The sequence below is a fragment of the Pseudopipra pipra genome, chromosome 6, assembly GCF_036250125.1.
Source record: "Pseudopipra pipra isolate bDixPip1 chromosome 6, bDixPip1.hap1, whole genome shotgun sequence".
Taxonomy (NCBI): Eukaryota; Metazoa; Chordata; class Aves; order Passeriformes; family Pipridae; genus Pseudopipra; species Pseudopipra pipra.
The window spans coordinates 18,055,543-18,080,399 of record NC_087554.1 but is presented as its reverse complement, the minus strand read 5'-3'; the positions used below and the strand labels follow the sequence as shown (position 1 = coordinate 18,080,399).

The 24,857-nt window shown below is 46.7% G+C and overlaps 3 protein-coding genes across 6 annotated transcripts in view; 1 reads left to right on the top strand and 2 right to left on the bottom strand.

The window, feature by feature from the left end:
- AP2A2 (adaptor related protein complex 2 subunit alpha 2) overlaps positions 1 to 2,024 on the top strand; it is a 45,435-nt gene extending 43,411 nt beyond the window's left edge. For all 4 annotated transcript variants that reach the window (XM_064657613.1, XM_064657616.1, XM_064657614.1 and 1 more), the window contains 2 exons: positions 922 to 1,056; positions 1,873 to 2,024. In XM_064657613.1, the coding sequence (XP_064513683.1) occupies positions 922 to 1,056; positions 1,873 to 1,950 (213 nt within the window). In that variant the 3' untranslated portion in view covers positions 1,951 to 2,024. The remainder of the gene's footprint in view (positions 1 to 921; positions 1,057 to 1,872) is intronic.
- A 2,117-nt stretch (positions 2,025 to 4,141) lies between these two features.
- LOC135416563 (mucin-2-like) lies at positions 4,142 to 22,432 on the bottom strand. Its single transcript, XM_064659780.1, has 11 exons — positions 21,907 to 22,432; positions 20,977 to 21,624; positions 20,013 to 20,453; positions 17,703 to 18,143; positions 16,767 to 17,204; positions 14,886 to 15,326; positions 13,034 to 13,474; positions 12,070 to 12,510; positions 10,512 to 11,114; positions 7,638 to 7,740; positions 4,142 to 5,882 (listed from the first exon to the last, which is right to left on the bottom strand). The coding sequence occupies exons 1-11, from the start codon at positions 22,430 to 22,432 to the stop codon at positions 5,705 to 5,707; spliced, it is 4,701 nt and encodes a 1,566-aa protein (XP_064515850.1). The 3' UTR covers positions 4,142 to 5,704.
- Positions 22,433 to 22,435: 3 nt separating this feature from the next.
- MUC6 (mucin 6, oligomeric mucus/gel-forming) overlaps positions 22,436 to 24,857 on the bottom strand; it is a 79,022-nt gene continuing 76,600 nt past the window's right edge. The window contains exons 31-33 of the mRNA XM_064659779.1: positions 24,452 to 24,793; positions 23,834 to 24,274; positions 22,436 to 23,311 (exon numbers count right to left, since the gene is read on the bottom strand). Coding sequence (XP_064515849.1) covers positions 22,839 to 23,311; positions 23,834 to 24,274; positions 24,452 to 24,793 — 1,256 coding nt within the window. The 3' untranslated portion in view covers positions 22,436 to 22,838. The remainder of the gene's footprint in view (positions 23,312 to 23,833; positions 24,275 to 24,451; positions 24,794 to 24,857) is intronic.

The window sequence follows — 24,857 nt, the reverse complement described above, 5'->3', positions numbered from 1 at the left end:
TTCTGTGATTCTCTGAAAATGCCATCACTAAGAACATCCTCCTCTTCCTTCCTTCCCCAAGGTTATATGCTGAGCCAGGACATCATGTAGTTTGCAATATCCCATTGGTCAGTTAGGGTCAGTTGTCCTGGCTGTACCCTGTCCCAGCTTCTTGTGCACCCTCAGCCTCCTCTGGTGGGGTGCGAAGCAGAAAAGGCCTTGGTTCTGTGTGAGCACTGCTCAGCGAGAACTAAAACATCCCTGAATTATCAACACTCTTTTCAGCAGGAATCCAAAACACAGCCCCACACCCTACTAAGAAGAAAATTAACTCTATCCCAACCAAAACCAGCACATGGCATAAGTAAACTTTGTGCATTTTGGTTTATATGGCAATTGGATCATCCTGTTAAATGTTATCCATGTTGCGTAACAGAGTCTTGGCAGTGCTGAGATGAATGGACTGTTTCTCACTGTGATTTGAATTAGATATAGTCTTCAATAGCAGCTGGAAACTTGAAGCTGTTTAAGAAAACACCAATTCACTGCTTAAAACTGAACTGGAAGATACTTCAAGCCCTAATTTGTACTAGAGTTACTAGTTAGAAAAGTCACTTTTTGTAGAACTGGCTGCCTTAGGCAAAACAGAAGTAACTGTGCAAGACAGGAATGGCTGTATCAAAACCAGGGGAGACTTCTGTTAAATCTTAACTTATTTCTCAGTTGCTTTTGAGAAGAACCTTATTTACAGGAACAGCTCATTAGCAGGGTCATTTTTCAAAAATGTGTTGTAATGAAATTGGTATTGGAGAATTCTTTGTCTTGAACATTTAAAAGTTAGTCTCCTACTTGTTTTGCTGTTTGGTGGTGGCTGTGTTTGGGTAGACTTGATATTTGTGTCCTCCTCTCCCCACGTCTGAATCTTCTACATTTCTTTCACAGATAATAGGCTTTGGATCAGCGCTGCTTGAGGAGGTAGATCCCAATCCTGCCAACTTTGTTGGTGCTGGTATCATACATACAAAAACTACTCAGATTGGATGCTTGCTGCGCCTTGAACCCAACCTCCAGGCACAGGTATCTGTGTAACTATCGACAGCTTAAATACAGGTTCTCATTTGAGCTAAATATCTGTGTGTATCTGAAACTCCTTAAGGTATTTAAAAATCACTATTGCAATAGCAGATTGTGACTGCAGGCTCCAACAGGAAATTAAATGGTAGTAGCTGGTCCTGCATGACATTATACCATTTTGGTAAGCTGCTTCTTCATAGCAATTCCCTTTCCTGTTAGAAGAGATCATTGTAATATTCCAGACTGTCCCTGAAGTCTCATCTTCTCGTGAAGGTTTGAAACATTTAATGTCTTTGTCTTGTGCACCTCAGACAAGGTTAAGTATGCTTTCTTTTGCCATTTTAAGTTAGTAAAAAAGTGGCTAAAAGAGAAAGCATGAACACAATGTTAAGAATATTTTTACTCAAGCTTTTTTGATAGAGGTTTTATCAAAATTAATTAAGGACTAAAAATAAGTTTTGTGTGGTAAGTCTTCTGTTCCCTGAAGAAGTGGTAGTAGAGGGTCTGTAAACTTTTCCACAACATTTACTCCTCTTAAAGAAAAATTTTGGACAACACCTTTCTGTTGAAGGCTAAAAATACTATAATGAAAGTAATTCTCTACAAGTATTTGAATATAAGTTTGGTTCAGCCAGTGGTTTGAAAAAGCTGTATTACTCAGTGGCTGACTGCCTCTGAATGTTTTGATTTGAGGTCTTTTTCCTACCAAAGCTTATAAAGCAAGTAGGAGGTAACTGTTAGTTTTCACTAGTTGACTGTGCGTTCATTTAATGCCAAACTGTGTTTAAAAAGTAAGTAAAATTTTATGTTCTTTTTCAGATGTACAGGCTCACACTACGAACAAGTAAAGAAGCTGTATCTCAGAGATTATGTGAATTGCTGTCTGAACAGTTTTAATATTAACCATGTCAGTTTTGGTTTTTCCACTTATATCACTGTCATCATACTGCAAATAAATGTCTTGTACATCACTGTCTGAGTACTGCAATGTTAACCAATACCAGCTCCCTGCCTTAATAGGACTTGACCCTTGTTTAAAATTAAGAATATAAAATGTACAGTACAGGGAAGTGACTTTTTCCATTAAAAATGGCTTTTAGTCTGTTACACAAAGGGTGGGAGGGCTGTTTTTGCTCTTTTTTTTTTGCAGAGGTCAGGCTTTTAACCTTGTTGAAGGGAAGTTGGTTTAGATGTGGTAATCAAGGATTTCAGCTGGAAATAGCTAGTAAACATTCTGCTTCAGTACCTTTAACAGGTACTTCCTCTGCTCTGAGTTGAAAGAAACCAATGTACTGCTGCTCAGTAAGGTTAAATCAGATGTTAAATGTAGAGTCAAAACTTTGTAAAGTGAACGTTCCCACAAGTTGTCTGCTGGATGGGAGGGCAGATTCCAGGATGTGTTTGAATCTGATTCAAGTGAACATTTGTGTTGTGTCACCAATCTTTGTATTTAAAAAATGTCACAGGACCAGAGTCTTAAAATATTAATTGTGTAATATTTTACATCTTAATGTTTTCTGATCTTTGGAAAGTGAATTGAAAGCAAAAGCTATTCTTAATCCTTCTGCTTATCTCTAATAATGAGATGAGCTTCTCTGGTAGGTGGTGAATGAGTATATACTTGTTCCTTGTTACTCAGTGAAGTTAAATACTTTGTTCTCTGTTTTTTCTGTTTTCCATCAGACTTCACAAGTAATAGTCCTAATGATGTGATACAATTAACTGCAGGGTCTAGTATTGTATAAAAGAAGTGAGAGGAAATGGGCCCTTGAAGGGCTCTAAGGCATGCACTCTTAGATGAAAATGTAATTTTAAACAATATTTTCCCCAGTGTACATGAATGGTAAAACTTAAGAGGTCGAATAACTGATATCTGAACAGTTTCCTTTCTGTCAGTGGTAAAAATGTCCAACATGGTGTAGAAAACTTCTGTTGAAACTTAAGTGGAATACTCAAAAACGTTCAGGTTTTTACAACCAGAGTCTTTTTAACTTGTTTCACGTCAGCAAACTCTTCGCAGCCTCTCTGCAGAAATTTTGGCTCACACTCAAGCCTTGAGGTGCAACAAAGGCTGCAAAACCAAAGCAAGTGAGGTAGCCCAGTTAGAAACCATGGGCAGTTGTAAGCGAGAACTACAGATCATGATGAACAAAATCATCTACTGCTGATGTGAGAAGTGAACCTCAGGTCAAGGTTTCCTCAAGGTTATTTAAAGGCAGCCTGGGACTGGTGTCTCACGCACATACAGACAAGCGTGCCCATGGAGTAAAGGTTTTGAGTAAGAGTGATGACATTGAAAATACATTTAAATGAGGCTGCTGTCATGCTGCCCAGTGCACAGCAGGGGACAGGATTCTCCATGATTGAGTGTGCCTTGCTTTTTGTCTTCAGTGCTTTGAGTTTAAATGATGGAACTGGAAGATTATAACTTGATTTGGTTGAAGGCTAGTGATTGTACTTGAGTACAGGTGAAAAATGAGGAACAAAGGTTTTGCTGTGATGTGTGGATTTTGGGGGATATGTTTTGTTTTTCCAGAAATGGCTTGTAACTATGGATATTAAGACTGAAAATTTGGCTAAAGGCCTGGTCATTCTGCAAAAGTTCTCTTGAACAACTGGCCCCTTTAAGGCCTTTTAAATACTTCTTAATTAAGACTCTTTGATCATAAATATTGTCATTGAAAGTCTTCATGAGCAGTTCCTGCAGTCATGTTGGGCAGTTGGAAAATACTAATGGGATACCTTATGTTTTTTCCTCTGGATGGTGTATGTCTCATTATTAGTCCTGTTACGTTAACCATGCTGTTGGCTGCTACATTACAAATCTGATGTGCTGATCTAAAGGGAGTCTTAGCAAAGACAGGGGAGGAGCTTGTGTTTCAACTATTCCAAATCCTGTTGTATATCTGTCCCCCTGAAAAATGTTCTGTGCCCTCATTAAAGGACACCTTGAGAACTGCACTACTTTATTTCACTCTGCTTTGGTTCAAGCTGTGCTAAAATGTGCATTAAAATATGGGAAGGAGGGAGGGGTAAGGGAAAAGTGTCTTTTCAGTGGTGACTGTGTTAAGCTTATGACTGTTCACTCTTTATATTAAATGTCAGCTCAATGAAGCCATGAGCAGAAAAGTGAACAAATTAAATACAAATACTTTATTTTTTTTTTTGTTTGTGAATGATGGTTAACTTACCAGTGATGTATCCTGTCAAGCAGACAAAGTAATTTCTGCAGTAAACAGTGTTATTGTTTTTAAGTACAGTATTTTCAGGCATTGACATGTGAAAATAACTGAATAGCAAAACAGGTAGCATATGTTCATTCTTGACCTACACTCCAGTATGTAACATTTATGGTGATTGTCTTATTTGTATAAAACAAAGTTCTGTCAAATTAAGTGGAGAATTTTCATATAGAAGACTATATATTAGACTATATTCATCAGAAGAACGTATTAAGATTAAATAAATGATTAGAACAGTAATCAAACTGTCCTTTTTTTGTCTGGGAGCATAAAAGTGGAAGAAATACTTGCATGGAATGGTTGTTGTGAAACAATTGATGTGATTTCTTTCTGAAAACTAGTGGGTTTTGTTCACTTGAATCTTATCTGGTCTAAAGATCTCTGTTCCCTCCAGTGAGTGAGTTTGGTTTTGTTGCTGTGTTAAGTCACATGTTATAAATACTCTACTGTAAAAAAAACCAAACCAACCAAAACCTTGATGTAAAATCTTTCTTCCTAGAGTGCTCAACACCAGTAAGTATGTGAACAGTGCAGACTGCAGTAAACTGGAGTAGCAGTGGGATAAGGCTGAGGCTAAACAGCACACATCTGTATTACATATGGGCAGGAGCTGTAAAAAGTTGATGTCACTGTAAAGAGTATCTAAACTGCTAAATAACATCACTTAAGCTCTAAATGTATGCTTCAGATTCTTCTCTGAAACTTGCTAAAAGGGAAAAAATATGAGCTTTTGTGCACTCATACAGCTTTTTCTTAAATTATTTGCAAACAAAGTAATAAAGAATTCTCTTGACTGGCAGCAAGTAGAAATTGCTTCTGAGTGAACCTGTGTCCTGTTAGATGCATATGGGCTTTGATTTCTTGCAGGGAAATGCCGTCAAATTTCTGTGTTATCCAAAAGCCACTTCATGTCTGTTAGTAGTGTTTCTAGGGTGCATGCAGAAACCTCACAATTAGCTTTTGGTTCATGTAGCACCTTGCTTTCCAACAGCAGTCATCTATGGATGATGAACACAATGTGTCTACCTTCAAAGGAAAGGGAATGGGTCAGTTCTCCCAGTGAAGTGGTGGGCTATTCCACAGGTCCTAGTTCAGCTGTAGTGAACCTAACAGACTATTTTCAGTTAAAATAATTGGCCAAATAATGAAAAGTTAGGAAATTCAATTCCTTCTACTTTATTTGAAAGTCAAATTTCTGTTACTGCACAGTGCGTGGGCCAGTTTTTAGTCTCTGGTTAATTATTATCACCCTGAACAAGGCCATGCAGTCTCTGACATGGTCTTCCCTCCCGAACTTCACGCTGCCCATTCTTTTTTTCCTCTTTGCATCCCACCCTCCTGATCAGGAATAATTTATCTGTCAAGTTCACGGACAGTCCAGGCAGCTGCTCAGAAGCCTGATAGCAAGTCTAGTGTATGCAACTGTCAAAGTTACAAACACAACCACTAAATACAGTTATGTCTATAGTGAGCCTTTTTCCAGGGTCATCTAGGTCTTGGCATGGTAGTTGGAATTCCTTCTTAAGAAGCTGAAGTGGCCGACAGCAGCCGCATGCTGTGATGACCGTCATGTTCTCAACATTCAGCCTGTTTGGGAGAGAGGAAGAATGAGTTGGCATTTGTATACAGAATTTTAGGCTTCGGGCTTTTCAAGTATTTGCACTTCCTTTTTTTCCTGTGGTAGGAGGTTCAAAGAGCACAACACTCAGCTTAATGGTTCTGTCAGCTAGAGAACTACAAACAGTGCAGCAAGCGACTGAAGTTCTCATGATGGGTGCTGCAAGAGCTCAGGTGTACTGAGCTGCTGCCTTCCTTTTTAAAAGAGGGTGTTCTTGTCATCTATTAGGCCTCAGACCTCACTGGAAAACTAGTAAGATTTGACTTCCCTGTTCTTTGGACTTCTGAACATTGTAAAGTAACTGTGGATTTAATCTTTTTAAAGCTGTGCACTGACTACTTAGAGTTTGCAAAAGGTCCCTGGTATGGTCTGTTAACACAAATGCTAAATTGTGTGTGTTCCCTTTGCATGGTTCATGGAGGAAGGAAAATCCCTTTCTTCCTCTGAGCAGTTAGCACCAGAATCTAAGCTGGTGACTGCATAGTATTATCAGTTGTGGGTTGTGAGGTCAGTTAACAAAGCCACAGTAGACTTGCACGTATCTTGCTGACTTCACAGTAATAAAGCACACGTAGGTGAAGTGACTGTTTGAACAGGCACATGAGGCTTCGAGTCTTTCACGATGCTGCTGTTTTCTTACGCTGTTGATTTCTGACAGTGTTCAGCCTACTGCTGGACTTGGTTCTATCTTTCTCTTTGTCAGTGGGAAGCAGTATAAAGGTAGGCTAGAATTCAGCTATGTGAACAAGAAAGTTAAGGAAAAAAATCTATTTTTTTAAAATCTCCTTTGCAGGGGAGAAAAGTTTGCTTGGTTTCAGTTAAAGCTGGCTTTTAACTACAACTTTCTAAATAATTGTGACAAACCTTAACTCTAAAAATCTTCTGCCAGGGTTCACAGCCCTTCTGAATATTCTCAGGATACAAAGTCAGTCACTCAGTTTTTAAAAGGCTGGGGGACACCTGAACTTGCTTTGAAGGGGATAGCTTTTAGCTTCAGGATTAATTTAAATTAGTTATTGCAAAGACAAAACTCTTCGTTGCTTTTCTTCTTGAACATAGTATTGGCTTGGGTTGTTGGGAATTTAACAATTTTGATTTTTTCCCCCAAATAATTGTGAACTCTAATACTGCTACACTGAGTTTAGTTGTATTGAAGCCTTGATTTTCTGTTGAATAGTCTCCTACTGGGCAAGCAGAACTGCACAGGTTCAGACAGCACACTTGTAATTATAAAATATACCTGAATTACGTTCACAGGAGAATGTTATGAAACAACTGAAGTAACATTATGTACCCTAGATGAAATTTCTTATTTTACTGTCTTAGCTATTTGAAAACAGGTATTTGTAGTCTAAACAACCTTTTCCATCTTTAAAAAGCAAACAAATAAACAAAACCAAAATCCCAACAATCAAACCAACGAAATAGCCCCCCAAACCTGCAGCATTGACATCTGTTTATTTTTTTTTAAAAAACAACAAAAACTTAAGGAAGCGAGATGACATTCCTTCTTTAGAATGTAAATCCCTATACGGTAAATGACCTTATTAATGCTGGTTTTAGTTACCTGCTTTATATGGCAACATAATATATTACTGGGTGGATTCTAACCACATGTTCCTCCCTGACTTTTAAGGAGTAGTAGTTCATAAAATACCACTCCTTACAGATGACTTAGTAAGAAAAACAACTTGAGTACTCTACAGCCTCTGAGCTATCCTTACTTTGTTGAAGATGGACATGATCCTTCGCATCGGCTTAAAGTGACATTTGCAGAACAGCCTTTGTAAGTTATTGTTTCTTCATATTCAACTTCTCTACAAGGATCTGTCAAATGTAAAAAAAGAGAAGGAATTATAGCAGAAATTTATCTTGGTCTTGAGTGACCTTTGTTAGATGCCAAAAGCCTCCATACTTGGTTTCATGGAACACCATTCTTACTGCATGAGATAATTAACAAGTCACAAGTGAGTAACACAGCAAGAGGAGGTTTTAAACTGGGTGCTGAAGATGCATGAGACACTTTTCATGGAGAACAACTAAGAACACAGAGATTGCTGGAATTACAAATGAGGAAAAAAAATTCCTGTTAAGAACGTAGTGCAAATTTAGTCCAGCAGGAAAAAAACTCTGCTGAGAACGTTAAGATGCACATAAAACAACCCGCTGTCTCATTCTGGTGGAATTATTTCTGGTTCTCAGACTTTGTAGTAGATCTTACTTCCTGGAAAAATGCTTAGCTTACTCATTTTAAGGGTGTAATTTTTTGTAGGCAGACAGAAGTTCACAACTTTCCTTACAAGACAGAATGCCTAATGGTACATACTGATGTACCAATCTCCTATTTTCTCCTGACTTGAAGCATGACTCTTAAACATTGTATGAAGCTAAAAGCTGACTGAAAACATAGGTTTTCCAAGGAGTTTAAACACAGTGTTTGAAGTTTATTTTAAGGAGAACAAAGATGTTGAATACTACAAAGGCAATTCACGCACCGCTCACACTTGCTCCTGCACAATTATCTCTTGAGCACAGTCAGGTTCCTTGGTTAAAGGTAGGTTATAGATGAAACCTGAACACTATTGCAGGGAAGACTCAGTTAATACTGTAGTATATGTTTGGGAATTTCTTATTGGAAAATAAAACAACTAATAACTGGACAGTAGACTAAGACTGCAAGGAGCAAAGTCAGTAATGCTAGGTTGGGAATGTAATGTTTGGAAGCACTTCTCTTAGGAAAAGAATGTGAACAAAATCCAAAGCAGGCCCCTAAACCATAACTATACTGTGGAAAATCCTTCTGCTTATGAGAGTTCTTACTTGGATTCCCATTCTGTGAGGTGAAAATCATGAGGATGAAGGGCAAGCAGGGTCAAATCCTGCCTCTTTGGGTCAAACTGTCATTTCCCAATGCTCGAGCAGTCAGTCAATTTGAGGCTCTTTTCTGCTAAAACTGCAATGAGCCTCTTTGGTACTGCAGCACTTGTGTGACAGCAGGATGAAGGACAGACTTGCATTTAATCACTTCTCTGCAAGTAGGTAATTCTCCCATGCCTTGTGGCTGAGCTGACTGACCTGGCCAGGCTGCACTCCGACAATGTTAATGGTGGAAATGGAGCTGAAAGGTTCAGCTACAGGTAACTGTACCCACTATTGTATATTGATTCTTACATCACTCTTTGAGAGTAGTAGTTAACCACAAATGCAGTTTTCTTACATGACTATTTGGAACCCTTTGTATAATCAGTCTTCTGGATTAAGACTGATGTCTTGGTTGAATGGAGCATGGTATTCTGCTTTGTTCATTCTTCCTGTTAGAGTTCCTGGTTCAGTGGATCTGATTGTAATGACAAAATGAAGGACTTTGTGTGAGGATTCACAACAACTAAGGAAGTAGCATATTTGTCTGTGGAAAAGTTTTGAACACATGCTTCAAAGACAAAAAGATACAAAAACTTATAATCTCATTATTAACAGGGTAGAAAAGGGGCAGGCCTACTAGGATGCTGCATATCCCTCCTGATTCTTGAAAAAGATAAGGCAAGTGAAGAATGTGCTTTCTTTAGGAATTAAACACACGGAAAACGAGAACAAGCAGTGAAGTCAGTATATGACAGCGGCCAAGGCAATAGGGAACAAGGCAGTATGATGTGGCTAAAGTACACGTTCCAGATAGTTTCTCCTTTGTATGTTGAAAGCTCCCAAAAGAGAATGCAAAGTGGCTCAAACTGAGATGTTAACTCTTCTCTTGGTCCTCAAACGGTAGTTAAAACAAATAAACACACAAAAATGAACCATACAGTAAACCTACCTTCCATTCATAGATTGAACAGTGCATGTGTCACTCTGGTTTATTCTTAGAAGGTGTTAACCCATATCCTAGAAAGCATTGAATAAAAACTGCCTCATTGTTTCTAAATAAGAGTAGAAACTAGGCCTCTGCTACTTATACAGGGCACAGCTAAAATCTTAGACACCTCTTGTTCCTGACTCCTATAGTGTGGATCCTAAAGTAGGACAGTTCCATTTCAAAGTAGTAGATAGATATTGCTTTGTGTGCATCGCTTTACATGAAATGGTGTGGAAACTATAGAAAATGGTATTCCTTTAGTCAAAAACTATTAGGTGATTAATTATGCACAGGAACCAAAAAACATCTCTGTACCTTGAAAAATGGGAAAACAGTATCCAGCAGAAGAGAGAACAAAAATGCTGAACTGTGCAAAGTATATGAGAGCTAACAAGAGGGCTGCAAGGTAAGTCAAAAGATACTTTTTATTTGAACAGGCTTTCTTACAGTGCTTTTGAAGATTAGAAAACAGAGGTTCTGTGAGTCTCCTGATCTGCATCCTGTCAGACTCTTTAACTCATGTTTTTTAATGTCTACAGTATTGTATAGCAGGGAATCAGCTTATGAAATCTAAGACATCAGACAACTACTCTACAAAAAGTAACTGCATAAGGGGCAAAAAGAAAAGATGGAGCCAATGGGTACAAATGGTATCATACATAAAGAATATGTAAAGAAAAAATTCATGGACTCGTGAAATAAAGGTATTAAAAAGCATGATATAGGAAATGCTATGGATATACATTACCATGTGGAACTGTGGATGGCACAATAGAAGACAAGGATGTTGAAAGTCTAGAGGTGAAAGGAGATGATGTTGTGCGGGCAGTGGTTAACGTTGTTGTTCGCAAGGTGCTCCTTTCAGCCGACTCTGTAGAAGCAGTAGTGATCACAAGGGGAGCAAATGTCATTGTTGTAGATAAACCAGTCGAGACCAACACTGGAGTGGATTTGGCAGAGATACTGGTAGGAACGGCTAAGGAAGATGTTTTGCCATATGGAGGCAATGTGGTGTTTTGGAAAGAAGAATATGGAGTACTCTCAGCAGACCTAAATGTGGAAGTAGTGAAGGATGTAGGTGTAGGCATTGTGCTGACGGTTGCAGACAAAGAAGAGAATGTAGACGAGGCAGTAGATGGCAGCTGGGTGCTGAGTGGGCTGCTGGGGGCAGGCGGAGAGCTGGGATTTGGAGATGTCATTGCCAGAGGGAGTTCTGTGCTGCTTGGTGGGCTGGTCTCTGTGGAGACAGAGGTCTTGGAGGTGCTGCTGATGGAGGTGGCAGCTGTGGTCTTCTGTGTGGTCAGAGGTGGCTCAATGTGTGGCACGGTTGACATTTTATGTGTGACGGCTGCTAGGAGGAAAGCACAGGTCAGCTGAGGATAAGGGAAAGAGGGGGAGGGAAAGGAGGTGGGCAGAAGCCTTGGGTAAAGGCAATAAGCAAGAAAAGCAGCCCTATGTTGCACTGTGTATTCCCGTTAGAAGAGGGAGGTTTGGACTTCTGTCTCCATCCATAAGCCCTCAGGTCACACTTTGACTCAGTCATGGCCCCTCGGTGTGCCAGGCGATGGTGGAGTGACCCTGGCTGAATGGAAAGTGCCCACCCAGCCTCTCGCTCGCTTCCCCTCTTCAGGCATTGTGGAGAGAATTGCAAATACCAAAGCAAGAATATCCACGTGCGTCTGGATCGAGACAGTTTTTAGAAGAGAAGAAACTAAAGGAAAACAAACCAAGACCCACCCACTCACTGAGGCAGTCACTCACTGCCTCACTCTGCTGGCCAATGCCCAGCCAGTCTCCAAGCAATGGCTACTTTTGAAAAAGTGCCCTGCCCCTCCATTGCACTGCTCAGCGTGACTTTCTGTGGTATGGAGTGTCTCCTTGGCCACTGGCTTTGGGCTATGCTGGCTGTGTCCTCGAGGGACCTCATGGCCACCCCTTGCCCACTCCCCGAGTGGCAGAAGGAGAAACAGAGAAGTCCTGGTTGCTGTGCTAGCACTCCTCAGCAATCTCTAAAGCCCTTGTGTGCCATCAACACTGGCTCGGACCTGCATCTAAAACACAGCACCAGGAACCCTGCTAGGAACAGAAATTGGCTCCACCCCAAGCAGAGTCATTGCACAGACCCAGGACTACACCAGGAACCAGGCTGGCAGTGGGAATGGAAGGCTGAGCATTGAAACTAATGCACAAGTAGGGTGTGGTTCTTAGATGGAATGCTGGAGGCAGAGGTGGATAGATGGACAGATGGAAGGAAGGTAGCTGGGAAGAGTAGGTGGGAGCACCAGAAAGGTGGTTGTGAGCCTTACCAGGCTGTGAGGAGCTCAGCAATGTTGAGGACACAGTTGAGGAGGGAGAAGGAGCAGGAGATGGCACTGTGCTGGTTTTGGCTGTGGTGGGTGCAGAGGACCCTGCTGCAGGAGACTCTTGTGGAGCACTTGTCATGGGGGAAGAGGGCTTGGGCTTCAGGGTTGTAGGTGTAGGCCTGGGGCTGGTGCTTGGAGCTGCTGTGGAATAGACTGTGGAAGTGGGAGCAGATGGCAGCCGGGTGCTGAGTGGGCTGCTGGGGGCAGGTGGAGAGCTGGGATATGGAGATGTTGTTGTCAGAGGGAGTTCTGTGCTGCTTGGTGGGCTGGTCTCTGTGGAGACAGAGGTCTTGGAGGTGCTGCTGATGGAGGTGGCAGCTGTGGTCTTCTGTGTGGTCAGAGGTTGCTCAGTGTGTGGCTCAGTTGACTTTTTATGGGTGAAGACTGTTGGGAGGAAAACACATATTAAATGAGGGTGAGAGCAAGGGGGGGAGGCAAAGCAGGTAGGCCCAAGTCACTGATGGGATACAAGCAAACATTGCAGTACTGTCCTGCACTTATTATTACTGGAAAAGAGGGAGGACTGGGACTGTGGGTCCTGTCCACAAGCTACTGTCTGATTTCTCCCCTACAAAGGGAGGAAATGGACAGGGAGCCTTCCTACAGGCAAGATCCTTCTGCCCCTTCCTGGAGGAGTATCCTTTCCATATGAACATGTATATTCCTTCAAGGAATAGGCAGGGCATGAGGACTGTGGCCCCTGAGACTGGAAGACCAGGCTACATGGGAGAGTCCAGTGCCCCATGGCCATACCAAAGGATGGCCATATCACAGGGCTGATGCAAAAAGGACTGGGAATGGAGAGCAAGAAGTAAAACAACAGTGCAAGGTACATGCTCTTCTAGAAATGAAGATGGGAAAAGGGAGATCAGGCAGAAGCAGTGGGACACAAAGGAATGGGACTTACCAGGCTGTGTGGAGCTCAGCAGTGTTGAGGACACAGTTGAGGAGGGAGAAGGAGCAGGAGATGGCACTGTGCTGGTTTTGGCTGTGGTGGGTGCAGAGGACTCTGTTGCAGGAGACTCTTGTGGAGCACTTGCCCTTGGGGATGAGGGCTTGGGCCTCAGGGTTGTAGGTGTAGGCCTGGGGCTGGTGCTTGGAGCTGCTGTGGAATAGACTGTGGAAGTGGGAGCAGATGGCAGCCGGGTGCTGAGTGGGCTGCTGGGGGCAGGTGGAGAGCTGGGTCTTGCAGATGTTGTTGTCAGAGGGAGTTCTGTGCTGCTTGGTGGGCTGGTCTCTGTGGAGACAGAGGTCTTGGAGGTGCTGCTGATGGAGGTGGCAGCTGTGGTCTTCTGTGTGGTCAAAGGTTGCTCAATGTGTGGCTCAGTTGACTTTTTATGGGTGAAGGCTGTTGGGAGGAAAGCACAGGTCAGTTGAGGATAAGGGCAGCGGGTAAGGCAAAAGGAGGTGAGCAGAAGTCTTGGATTAAGGCACTGCGTAAGAAAAGGATCCCTGTATCACACTAAGTCTCCTTGGCCACAAGGGAAGATTCGGCTTCTTGCTCCCTTCTGAAGCCTCCATGTCCTGCTTAGTGCCTTTCATGGCCAATGTGTGTGCCAGGTGATGGTGGGGTGACCTGGCCGGATGCAAAGTGCCTACCCAGCCACTAGCTCTCTTCCACTCATCAGACCTGGGGAGAGAAGTGATGAGGCCAAAGCAAGGGTGTCTGGAGAGAGAGACAGTTTTTAGAAGAGAAGAAGCTAAAGGAAAACAAACCAAGACCCACTCACGAGGTGCAAAAGCAGTCACTCACTGCCTCACTCTGCTGGCCAATGCCCAGCCAGTCTCCAAGCAATGGCTACTTTTGAAAAAGTGCCCTGCCCCTCCATTGCACTGCTCAGCGTGACTTTCTGTGGTATGGAGTGTCTCCTTGGCCACTGGCTTTGGGCTATGCTGGCTGTGTCCCTGACAGACCTCATGGCCACCCCTTGCCCACTCCCCGAGTGGCAGAAGGAGAAACAGAGAAGTCCTGGTTGCTGTGCTAGCACTCCTCAGCAATCTCTAAAGCACTTGTGTGCCATCAACACTGGCTCGGACCTGCATCTAAAACAGCACCAGGAACCCTGCTAGGAACAGAAATTGGCTCCACCCCAAGCAGAGTCATTGCACAGGCCCAAGACTACGCCAGAAACCAGGCTGGCCAAAGGCAGTGGGAATAGATGGCCAAGCATGCAAAGAAATGTCCAACTGAGATCTGGTTCTCATATGGAAGGATAGAGGGAAGGAGAGAAAGAAGGGAGGGATAGAGGGATGCACAGAGCAACAAAGGGAGGGAGTGATAGAGTGAGCTGGGAAAAGCAGGCAGGAGAGGTCCAGAGGAGGGATACAAAGATGATCAGTGGAGAGACTTGGGGAGCTGGGCGCCTGTTGAGTCCAGAGAAGAGAAGGCTGAGAGGAGATCTCATCACTGTATACAAATATCTCAAAGGCAGGTGTCAAGAGCATGGTGGCAGACTCTTTCAGTGGTGCCCACTGACTGGACAAGAAGCAATGGCCATGGAGTAAAGCAGAAGAAATTCCACTCAACCTGAGGAACAACTCCATTATGTTTAGGGTGGCAGAGCAGTGGAACAGGCTCCCCAGGGAGACTGTGAAAACTCCCTCTCTGGAGACATTCAAAACCCACCAGAATGAATTCCAGTGTAACCTGCACTAAGAGACCCCTTCTTGGCAGGCAGGTAATGACGTCCAGATGTCTCTTCCAACGCTAAGAATTCTCGGATTCTGTGAGCAGCAGGACATGTAACAGGAAGCCTTACCAGGCTGTGAGGAGCTCAGCAATGTTGAGGACACAGTTGAGGAGGGAGAAGAAGCAGGAGATGGCACTGTGCTGGTTTTGGCTGTGGTGGGTGCAGAGGACTCTGTTGTAGGAGACTCTTGTGGAGCACTTGTCATTGGAAATGAGGGCTTGGGCCTCAGGGTTGTAGGTGTAGGCCTGGGGCTGGTGCTTGGAGCTGCTGTGGAATAGACTGTGGAAGTGGGAGCAGATGGCAGCCGGGTGCTGAGTGGGCTGCTGGGGGCAGGTGGAGAGCTGGGATATGGAGATGTTGTTGTCAGAGGGAGTTCTGTGCTGCTTGGTGGGCTGGTCTCTGTGGAGACAGTGGTCTTGGAGGTGCTGCTGATGGAGGTGGCAGCTGTGGTCTTCTGTGTGGTCAGAGTTGGCTCAGTGTGTGGCTCAGTTGACTTTTTATGGGTGAAGGCTGTTGGGAGGAAAGCACAGGTCAGTTAAGGATAAGGGCAACATGGGAAGGGAAAGGAGATGGGTATAAGTTTTGAATTGGAAGTATGAGTAAAAATGGCAGCAGTGGGCTGCATAAAATATTCCTGGTAAAGGGGAGAATTGGGGCTCTGGGTTCTCCCTAAAAGCTGTGTTTATTTTGTCCTCTAAAAAGTGTGGAAAAGGAGAGGGTGCCTTCCAACAGCCAAGATGGCTCTGCCTCTTCCTGGAAAAGTATCCTATCCAGATGTGCATGTCACCCTTCAATGAATAGGTAGGCTCTAAGGACTGCTGACTCCAAGCCTCTAAGGCCAGGCTTACAGGGGCCAGACCAGTGACCCATGGCCATGGTGAAGGACAGCCAAATCATACTGATGATGCTAAAAGAAGTGGGAATGGAGGGCAAACTCAAAAGAACAACAGTGCAAGTGTTAGAAATGAAGAAGGGAAAAGGGAGATCAGGCAGAAGCATTGAGACATAAAGGAGTGGGACTTACCAGGCTGTGAGGAGCTCAGCAATGTTGAGGACACAGTTGAGGAGGGAGAAGGAGCAGGAGATGGCACTGTGCTGGTTTTGGCTGTGGTGGCTGCAGAGGACTCTGTTGTAGGAGACTCTTGTGGAGCACTTGTGGGGGAAGAGGGCTTGGGCCTCAGGGTTGTAGGTGTAGGCCTGGGGCTGGTGCTTGGAGCTGCTGTGGAATAGACTGTGGAAGTGGGAGCAGATGGCAGCCGGGTGCTGAGTGGGCTGCTGGGGGCAGGTGGAGAGCTGGGATATGGAGATGTTGTTGTCAGAGGGAGTTCTGTGCTGCTTGGTGGGCTGGTCTCTGTGGAGACAGTGGTCTTGGAGGTGCTGCTGATGGAGGTGGCAGCTGTGGTCTTCTGTGTGGTCAGAGTTGGCTCAATGTGTGGCTCAGCTGACTTATGGGTGAAGGCTGTTGGGAGGAAAGCACAGGTCAGTTGAGGGTGAGGGCAGGAGGCACAGGCAGAGGAGGTTGGCACAATGCCTTGTACTGTGAGCAAAAATGGCAGCACTGTGCTACACTGATTATTCCTGGGAAAGAGGGCAGACTGGGACAGTTTCTCCCCAAAAAAGAACCTTGCCTGTTTGTGCTTACCAACAGGCAATATTCCTCTGCCTCCTCCTAGAAAAGGATCTTTTCCAGATGTGCATGTCTATTCCTTCATGGAATACGCAGTCTAAGGGTTGCCCACTCTGAGACTGGAAAGCCAGGCTATGAGGGAGAGAGCTGTGACTTATGGCAATATCAAAATGAGGCCACACTGTGGCCTCATTCAATTGTGAAAAAAATGGGGAATGGAGAGCAAAAACTAAAACAGTGCAAGGCACATGCTCTGCGAGAAGCGAAGAAAGGAAAAGGGAAAGCAGGCAGAAGCAGCAAGACAAAAAAGAGGTGGGTCTTACCAGGCTGTGTGGAGCTCAGCAATGTTGAGGACACAGTTGAGGAGGGAGAAGGAGCAGGAGATGGCACTGTGCTGGTTTTGGCTGTGGTGGGTGCAGAGGACTCTGTTGTACGAGACGCTTGTGGAGCATTTGTCATGGGGGAAGAGGGCTTGGGCGTCAGGGTGGTAGGTGTAGGCCTGGGGCTGGTGCTTGGAGCTGCTGTGGAATAGACTGTGGAAGTGGGAGCAGATGGCAGCCGGGTGCTGAGTGGGCTGCTGGGGGTAGGTGGAGAGCTGGGATTTGGAGATGTTGTCAGAGGGAGTTCTGTGCTGCTTGGTGGGCTGGTTTCTGTTGAAACAGAGGTCTTGGAGGTGCTGCTGATGGAGGTGGTAGCCGTGGTCTTCTGTGTGGTCAGAGTTGGCTCAATGTGTGGCACGGTTGACTTTTTATGGGTGAAGGCTGTTGGGAGGAAAGCACAGGTCAGTTGAGGGTGAGGGAAAGAGGGGAAGGTAAAGGAGGTTGGCACAATACCTTGTACTGGGGGCATGAGCAAAAACGGCAGCACTCTGCTACACTGATTATTCCTGGGAAAGAGGGCAGCCTGGGACTGTTTCTCCCCAAAAAAGGATCTGGCCTGTTGGTGCTTTCCAACAGGCAAGATCCCTCTGCCTCTTCCTTGAAAAGGACCGTTTTCCAGATGTGCATGTCTATTCCTTCATGGAATAGGCAGAGTCTATGGACTGCTGAATTTGAGACTCAAAGGCCAGGCTATATGGGAGAGACCAGTGCCACATGGCAATAGCAAAGTGAGGCCACACTATAGTGCCAATGTGAAAAGAATGGGGAGTGGAGAGCAAAAACTAAAAAAACAGTGCACAAGGCACATGCTCTGCTAGAAATGAAGATGGGAAAAAGGAGAGCAGGCAGAAGCAGTGGGACAGGTAGGAGGAGCCTTACCAGGCTGTGTGGAGCTCAGCAGTGTTGAGGACACAGTTGAGGAGGGAGAAGGAGCAGGAGATGGCACTGTGCTGGTTTTGGCTGTGGTGGGTGCAGAGGACTCTGCTGCAGGAGACTCTTGTGGAGCACTTGTCATTGGAAATGAGGGCTTGGGCCTCAGGGTTGTAGGTGTAGGCCTGGGGCTGGTGCTTGGAGCTGCTGTGGAATAGACTGTGGAAGTGGGAGCAGATGGCAGCCGGGTGCTGAGTGGGCTGCTGGGGGCAGGTGGAGAGCTGGGTCTTGCAGATGTTGTTGTCAGAGGGAGTTCTGTGCTGCTTGGTGGGCTGGTCTCTGTGGAGACAGTGGTCTTGGAGGTGCTGCTGATGGAGGTGGCAGCTGTGGTCTTCTGTGTGGTCAGAGTTGGCTCAATGTGTGGCTCAGTTGACTTTTTATGGGTGAAGGCTGTTGGGAAGAAAGCACAGGTCAGTTGAGGACAAGGGAAAGAGGGTAAGACAAGGGAGGTGGGCAGAAGCCTTGGGCTAATACATTGGGTAAGAAAAGCAGCACCATATCACACTGAGACCTTTTGTCCAATATGGAAGATTGGGCTTCTGAGTCCTTTCTGAAGCCTCCATGACCTGCTTAGATCCTGTCATGGCCAATGTGTGTGGGGCGACCTGGCTGGATGCAATATGCCTACCCAGCCACTCACTTGCCCTCATCAGACATAGGGAGAGATGTGAAGAGGCCAAAGCAAGGGTACACAAGTGTGTCTGGAGAGAGAGACAGTTTTTAGAAGAGAAGAAACTAAAGGAAAACAAACCAAGACCCACTCATGAGGTGCAAAAGCAGTCACTCACTGCCTCACTCTACTGGCCAATGCCCAGCCAGTCTCCAAGCAATGGCTACTTTTGAAAAAGTGCCCTGCCCCTCCATTGCACTGCTCAGCGTGACTTTCTGTGGTATGGAGTGTCTCCTTGGCCACTGGCTTTGGGCTATGCTGGCTGTGTCCCTGACAGACCTCATGGCCACCCCTTGCCCACTCCCCGAGTGGCAGAAGGAGAAACAGAGAAGTCCTGGTTGCTGTGCTAGCACTCCTCAGCAATCTCTAAAGCACTTGTGTGCCATCAACACTGGCTCGGACCTGCATCTAAAACACAGCACCAGGAACCCTGCTAGGAACAGAAATTGGCTCCACCCCAAGCAGAGTCATTGCACAGACCCAGGACTACACCAGGAACCAGGCTGGCAGTGGGAATGGAAGGCTGAGCATTGAAACTAATGCACAAGTGGGGTGTGGTTCTTAGATGGAATGCTGGAGGCAGAGGTGGATAGATGGACAGATGGAAGGAAGGTAGCTGGGAAGAGTAGGTGGGAGCACCAGAAAGGTGGTTGTGAGCCTTACCAGGCTGTGAGGAGCTCAGCAGTGTTGAGGACACAGTTGAGGAAGGAGAAGGAGCAGGAGATGGCACTGTGCTGGTTTTGGCTGTGGTGGGTGCAGAGGACTCTGCTGCAGGAGACTCTTGTGGAGCACTTGTCATGGGGGAAGAGGGCTTGGGTTTCAGGGTTGTAGGTGTAGGCCTGGGGCTGGTGCTTGGAGCTGCTGTGGAATAGACTGTGGAAGTGGGAGCAGATGGCAGCCGGGTGCTGAGTGGGCTGCTGGGGGCAGGTGGAGAGCTGGGTCTTGCAGATGTTGTTGTCAGAGGGAGTTCTGTGCTGCTTGGTGGGCTGGTCTCTGTGGAGACAGAGGTCTTGGAGGTGCTGCTGATGGAGGTGGCAGCTGTGGTCTTCTGTGTGGTCAGAGTTGGCTCAATGTGTGGCTCAGTTGACTTATGGGTGAAGGCTGTTGGGAGGAAAGCACAGGTCAGTTGAGGGTGAGGGCAGGAGGCAAAGGCAGAGGAGGTTGGCACAATGCCTTGTACTGTGGGCAAAAATGGCAGCACTGTGCTACACTGATTATTCCTGGGAAAGAGGGCAGACTAGGACAGTTTCTCCCCAAAAAAGAATCTTGCCTGTTGGTGCTTTCCAACAGGCAATATCCCTCTGCCTCTTCCTAGAAAAGGATCTTTTCCCGATGTGCATGTCTATTCCTTCATGGAATACGCAGTCTAAGGGTTGCCCACTCTGAGACTGGAAAGCCAGGCTATGAGGGAGAGAACTGGGACTTATGGCAATATCAAAATGAGGCGACACTACAGTTCAATTGTGAAAAAATGGGGAATGGAGAGCAAAAACTAAAACAACAGTGCAAGGTACATGCTCTGCGAGAAGTGAAGAAGGGAAAAGGGAGAGCAGGCAGAAGCAGCGAGACAAAAAAGAGGTGGGTCTTACCAGGCTGTGTGGAGCTCAGCAATGTTGAGGACACAGTTGAGGAGGGAGAAGGAGCAGGAGATGGCACTGTGCTGGTTTTGGCTGTGGTGGGTGCAGAGGACTCTGCTGCAGGAGATTCTTGTGGAGCACTTGTCATGGGGGAAGAGGGCTTGGGCTTCAGGGTTGTAGGTGTAGGCCTGGGGCTGGTGCTTGGAGCTGCTGTGGAATAGACTGTGGAAGTGGGAGCAGATGGCAGCCGGGTGCTGAGTGGGCTGCTGGGGGCAGGTGGAGAGCTGGGATTTGCAGATGTTGTTGTCAGAGGGAGTTCTGTGCTGCTTGGTGGGCTGGTCTCTGTGGAGACAGAGGTCTTGGAGGTGCTGCTGATGGAGGTGACAGCCGTGGTCTTCTGAGTGGTCAGAGTTGGCTCAGTGTGTGGCTCAGTTGACTTTTTATGGGTGAAGACTGTTGGGAGGAAAACACATATTAAATGAGGGTGAGAGCAAGGGGGGAAGGCAAAGCAGGTAGGCCCAAGTCACTGATGGGATACAAGCAAACATTGCAGTACTGTCCTGCACTGATTATTACTGGAAAAGAGGGAGGACTGGGACTGTGGGTCCTGTCCACAAGCTACTGTCTGATTTCTCCCCTACAAAGGGAGGAAATGGACAGGGAGCCTTCCTACAGGCAAGATCCTTCTGCCCCTTCCTGGAGGAGTATCCTTTCCATATGAACATGTATATTCCTTCAAGGAATAGGCAGGGCATGAGAACTGTGGCCCCTGAGACTGGAAGACCAGGCTACATGGGAGAGTCCAGTGCCCCATGGCCATACCAAAGGATGGCCATATCACAGGGCTGATGCAAAAAGGACTGGGAATGGAGAGCAAGAAGTAAAACAACAGTGCAAGGTACATGCTCTTCTAGAAATGAAGATGGGAAAAGGGAGATCAGGCAGAAGCAGTGGGACACAAAGGAATGGGACTTACCAGGCTGTGTGGAGCTCAGCAGTGTTGAGGACACAGTTGAGGAGGGAGAAGGAGCAGGAGATGGCACTGTGCTGGTTTTGGCTGTGGTGGGTGCAGAAGACTCTGTTGCAGGAGACTCTTGTGGAGCACTTGCCCTTGGGGATGAGGGCTTGGGCCTCAGGGTTGTAGGTGTAGGCCTGGGGCTGGTGCTTGGAGCTGCTGTGGAATAGACTGTGGAAGTGGGAGCAGATGGCAGCCGGGTGCTGAGTGGGCTGCTGGGGGCAGGTGGAGAGCTGGGTCTTGCAGATGTTGTTGTCAGAGGGAGTTCTGTGCTGCTTGGTGGGCTGGTCTCTGTGGAGACAGAGGTCTTGGAGGTGCTGCTGATGGAGGTGGCAGCTGTGGTCTTCTGTGTGGTCAGAGTTGGCTCAATGTGTGGCTCAGCTGACTTATGGGTGAAGGCTGTTGGGAGGAAAGCACAGGTCAGTTGAGGGTGAGGGCAGGAGGCAAAGGCAGAGGAGGTTGGCACAATGCCTTGTACTGTGAGCAAAAATGGCAGCACTGTGCTACACTGATTATTCCTGGGAAAGAGGGCAGCCTGGGACTGTTTCTCCCCAAAAAAGGATCTGGCCTGTTGGTGCTTTCCAACAGGCAAGATCCCTCTGCCTCTTCCTTGAAAAGGACCGTTTTCCAGATGTGCATGTCTATTCCTTCATGGAATAGGCAGAGTCTATGGACTGCTGAATTCGAGACTCAAAGGCCAGGCTATATGGGAGAGACCAGTGCCACATGGCAATAGCAAAGTGAGGCCACACTACAGTGCCAATGTGAAAAGAATGGGGAGTGGAGAGCAAAAACTAAAGAAACAGTGCACAAGGTACATGCTCTGCTAGAAATGAACAAGGGAAAAAGGAGATCAGGCAGAAGCAGTGAGATAGGTAGGAGGAGCCTTACCAGGCTGTGTGGAGCTCAGCAGTATTGAGGACACAGTTGAGGAGGGAGAAGGAGCAGGAGATGGCACTGTGCTGGTTTTGGCTGTGGTGGGTGCAGAGGACTCTGCTGCAAGAGACTCTTGTGGAGCACTTGTCATTGGAAATGAGGGCTTGGGCCTCAGGGTTGTAGGTGTAGGCCTGGGGCTGGTGCTTGGAGCTGCTGTGGAATAGACTGTGGAAGTGGGAGCAGATGGCAGCCGGGTGCTGAGTGGGCTGCTGGGAGCAGGTGGAGAGCTGGGATTTGGAGATGTTGTCAGAGGGAGTTCTGTGCTGCTTGGTGGGCTGGTCTCTGTGGAGACAGAGGTCTTGGAGGTGCTGCTGATGGAGGTGGCAGCTGTGGTCTTCTGTGTGGTCAGAGTTGGCTCAGTGTGTGGCTCAGTTGACGTTTTATGGGTGAAGGCTGTTGGGAGGAAAGGAGGGTCAAGTGAGGATGAGGGCAAGAAGTGAAGGCAAAGGAAGTTAAGCTCAAAGCCCTGTACTGTGATCATAAGCAAAAATGGCAGCACTGTGCTACACTGATTATTCCTGTGAAAGACAGAGGACTGGGACTGTGGGTCCTGTCTCCAAGCTGCTGCCTGGTTTCTCCCGTAGAAAGGGAGGAAATGGACAGGGAGCCTTCTTACAGGTAGAGATCCCCCCGCCTCTTCCTAGAAAAGGATCCTTTCTGCATATGCATATCTAGGCCTTCATGGAACAGGCAGAGTGTATGGACTGCCGACTCTGAGATTCAAAGGCCAGGCTATGTGGGAGAGACCAGTGCCACATGGCAGTACCAAAGTGAGGCCACACTACTGTGCCAATGTGAAAAAAATCGGGAATGGAGAGCAAAAACTAAAACAACAGTGCAAGGTACATGCTCTGTGAGAAGTGAAGAAGGGAAAAGGGAAAGCAGGCTTAAGCAGTGGGATAGGTAGGAGGAGCCTTACCAGGCTGTGAGGAGCTCAGCAGTGTTGAGGACACAGTTGAGGAGGGAGAAGGAGCAGGAGATGGCACTGTGCTGGTTTTGGCTGTGGTGGGTGCAGAGGACTCTGCTGCAGGAGATTCTTGTGGAGCACTTGTCATTGGAAATGAGGGCTTGGGCCTCAGGGTTGTAGGTGTAGGCCTGGGGCTGGTGCTTGGAGCTGCTGTGGAATAGACTGTGGAAGTGGGAGCAGATGGCAGCCGGGTGCTGAGTGGGCTGCTGGGGGCAGGTGGAGAGCTCGGATATGGAGATGTTGTTGTCAGAGGGAGTTCTGTGCTGCTTGGTGGGCTGGTCTCTGTGGAGACAGTGGTCTTGGAGGTGCTGCTGATGGAGGTGGCAGCCGTGGTCTTCTGTGTGGTCAGAGTTGGCTCAATGTGTGGCACGGTTGACTTTTTATGGGTGAAGGCTGTTGGGAGGAAAGCACAGGTCAGTTAAGGATAAGGGCAACATGGGAAGGGAAAGGAGATGGGTATAAGTTTAGAATTGGAAGTATGAGTAAAAATGGAAGCAGTGGGCTGCATAAAGTATTACTGGTAAAGGGCAGAATTGGGGCTCTGGGTTCTCCCTAAAAGCTGTGTTTATTTTGTCCTCTAAAAAGTGTGGAAAAGGAGAGGGTGCCTTCCAACAGCCAAGATGGCTCTGCCTCTTCCTGGAAAAGTATCCTATCCAGATGTGCATGTCACCCTTCAATGAATAGGTAGGCTCTAAGGACTGCTGACTCCAAGCCTCTAAATCCAGGCTTACAGGGGCCAGACCAGTGACCCATGGCCATGGTGAAGGACAGCCATATCATATTGATGATGCTAAAAGAAGTGGGAATGGAGGGCAAACTCAAAGGAAATGTGCAAGTGTTCTGCACTGTTAGAAATGAAGAAGGGAAAAAGGGAGATCAGGCAGAAGCATTGAGACATAAAGGAGTGGGACTTACCAATCTGTGTGGAGCTCAGCAATGTTGAGGACACAGCTGAGGAGGGAGAAGGAGCAGAAGATGGCACTGTGCTGGTTTTGGCTGTGGTGGGTGCAGAGGACTCTGTTGTAGAAGACTCTTGTGGAGCACTTGTCATTGGAAATGAGGGCTTGGGCCTCAGAGTTGTAGGTGTAGGCCTGGGGCTGGTGCTTGGAGCTGCTGTGGAATAGACTGTGGAAGTTGGAGCAGATGGCAGCCGGGTGCTGAGTGGGCTGCTGGGGGCAGGTGGAGAGCTGGGTCTTGCAGATGTTGTTGTCAGAGGGAGTTCTGTGCTGCTTGGTGGGCTGGTCTCTGTGGAGACAGAGGTCTTGGAGGTGCTGCTGATGGAGGTGGCAGCTGTGGTCTTCTGCGTGGTCAGCGTTGGCTCAGTGTGTGGCACGGTTGACTTTTTATGGGTGAAGGCTGTTGGGAGGAAAGCACAGGTAGGTCAGTTTTATGTTGCTGATTTGATGAGAAGTTGGGTGACTTCTACAGTTCCAGAATTGGTAAAAGAGGAGGATGCAGTCAGGGTCATGTGTTGGTCAGTCCTATGACCTGCTGGTATCTCACGGGATTAACAGTGGGAATTGGGTACAATACCAAAACTGAGGCCTGTGTGGGACACAGGCTGCCTAGGAGAGAATGATGGGATCTGGAAGAAGCAGACAGAGCAGCAGGAAGGGCATGAGGAAGCCTTACCAGGATGTGATGTTCCCAGCCATGTCGAGGACCCAGTTGAGGAGAGGGAAGAAGCAGATGAGGCTGAGGTGTCAGGCAAAGAGCTCGGGCTTGGAGATGTCCTTGCCAGTGGAACTCCTGGGCTGGTGGCAGGACTGGTCTCTCTTGGGACAGAGGTGCTGCTGGTGGACGTGGCAGGGGTGGTCTGTGTCTGAGAGACAAGATGCTGCACAGGCTGTGTCAATGTTCTTATGTGGGTGACAACTACAGAGAGAAAAGCACAAGTTGATTGGAGGTGGCAGGGCAAGAAGGGAAGGCAAAGGAGGTA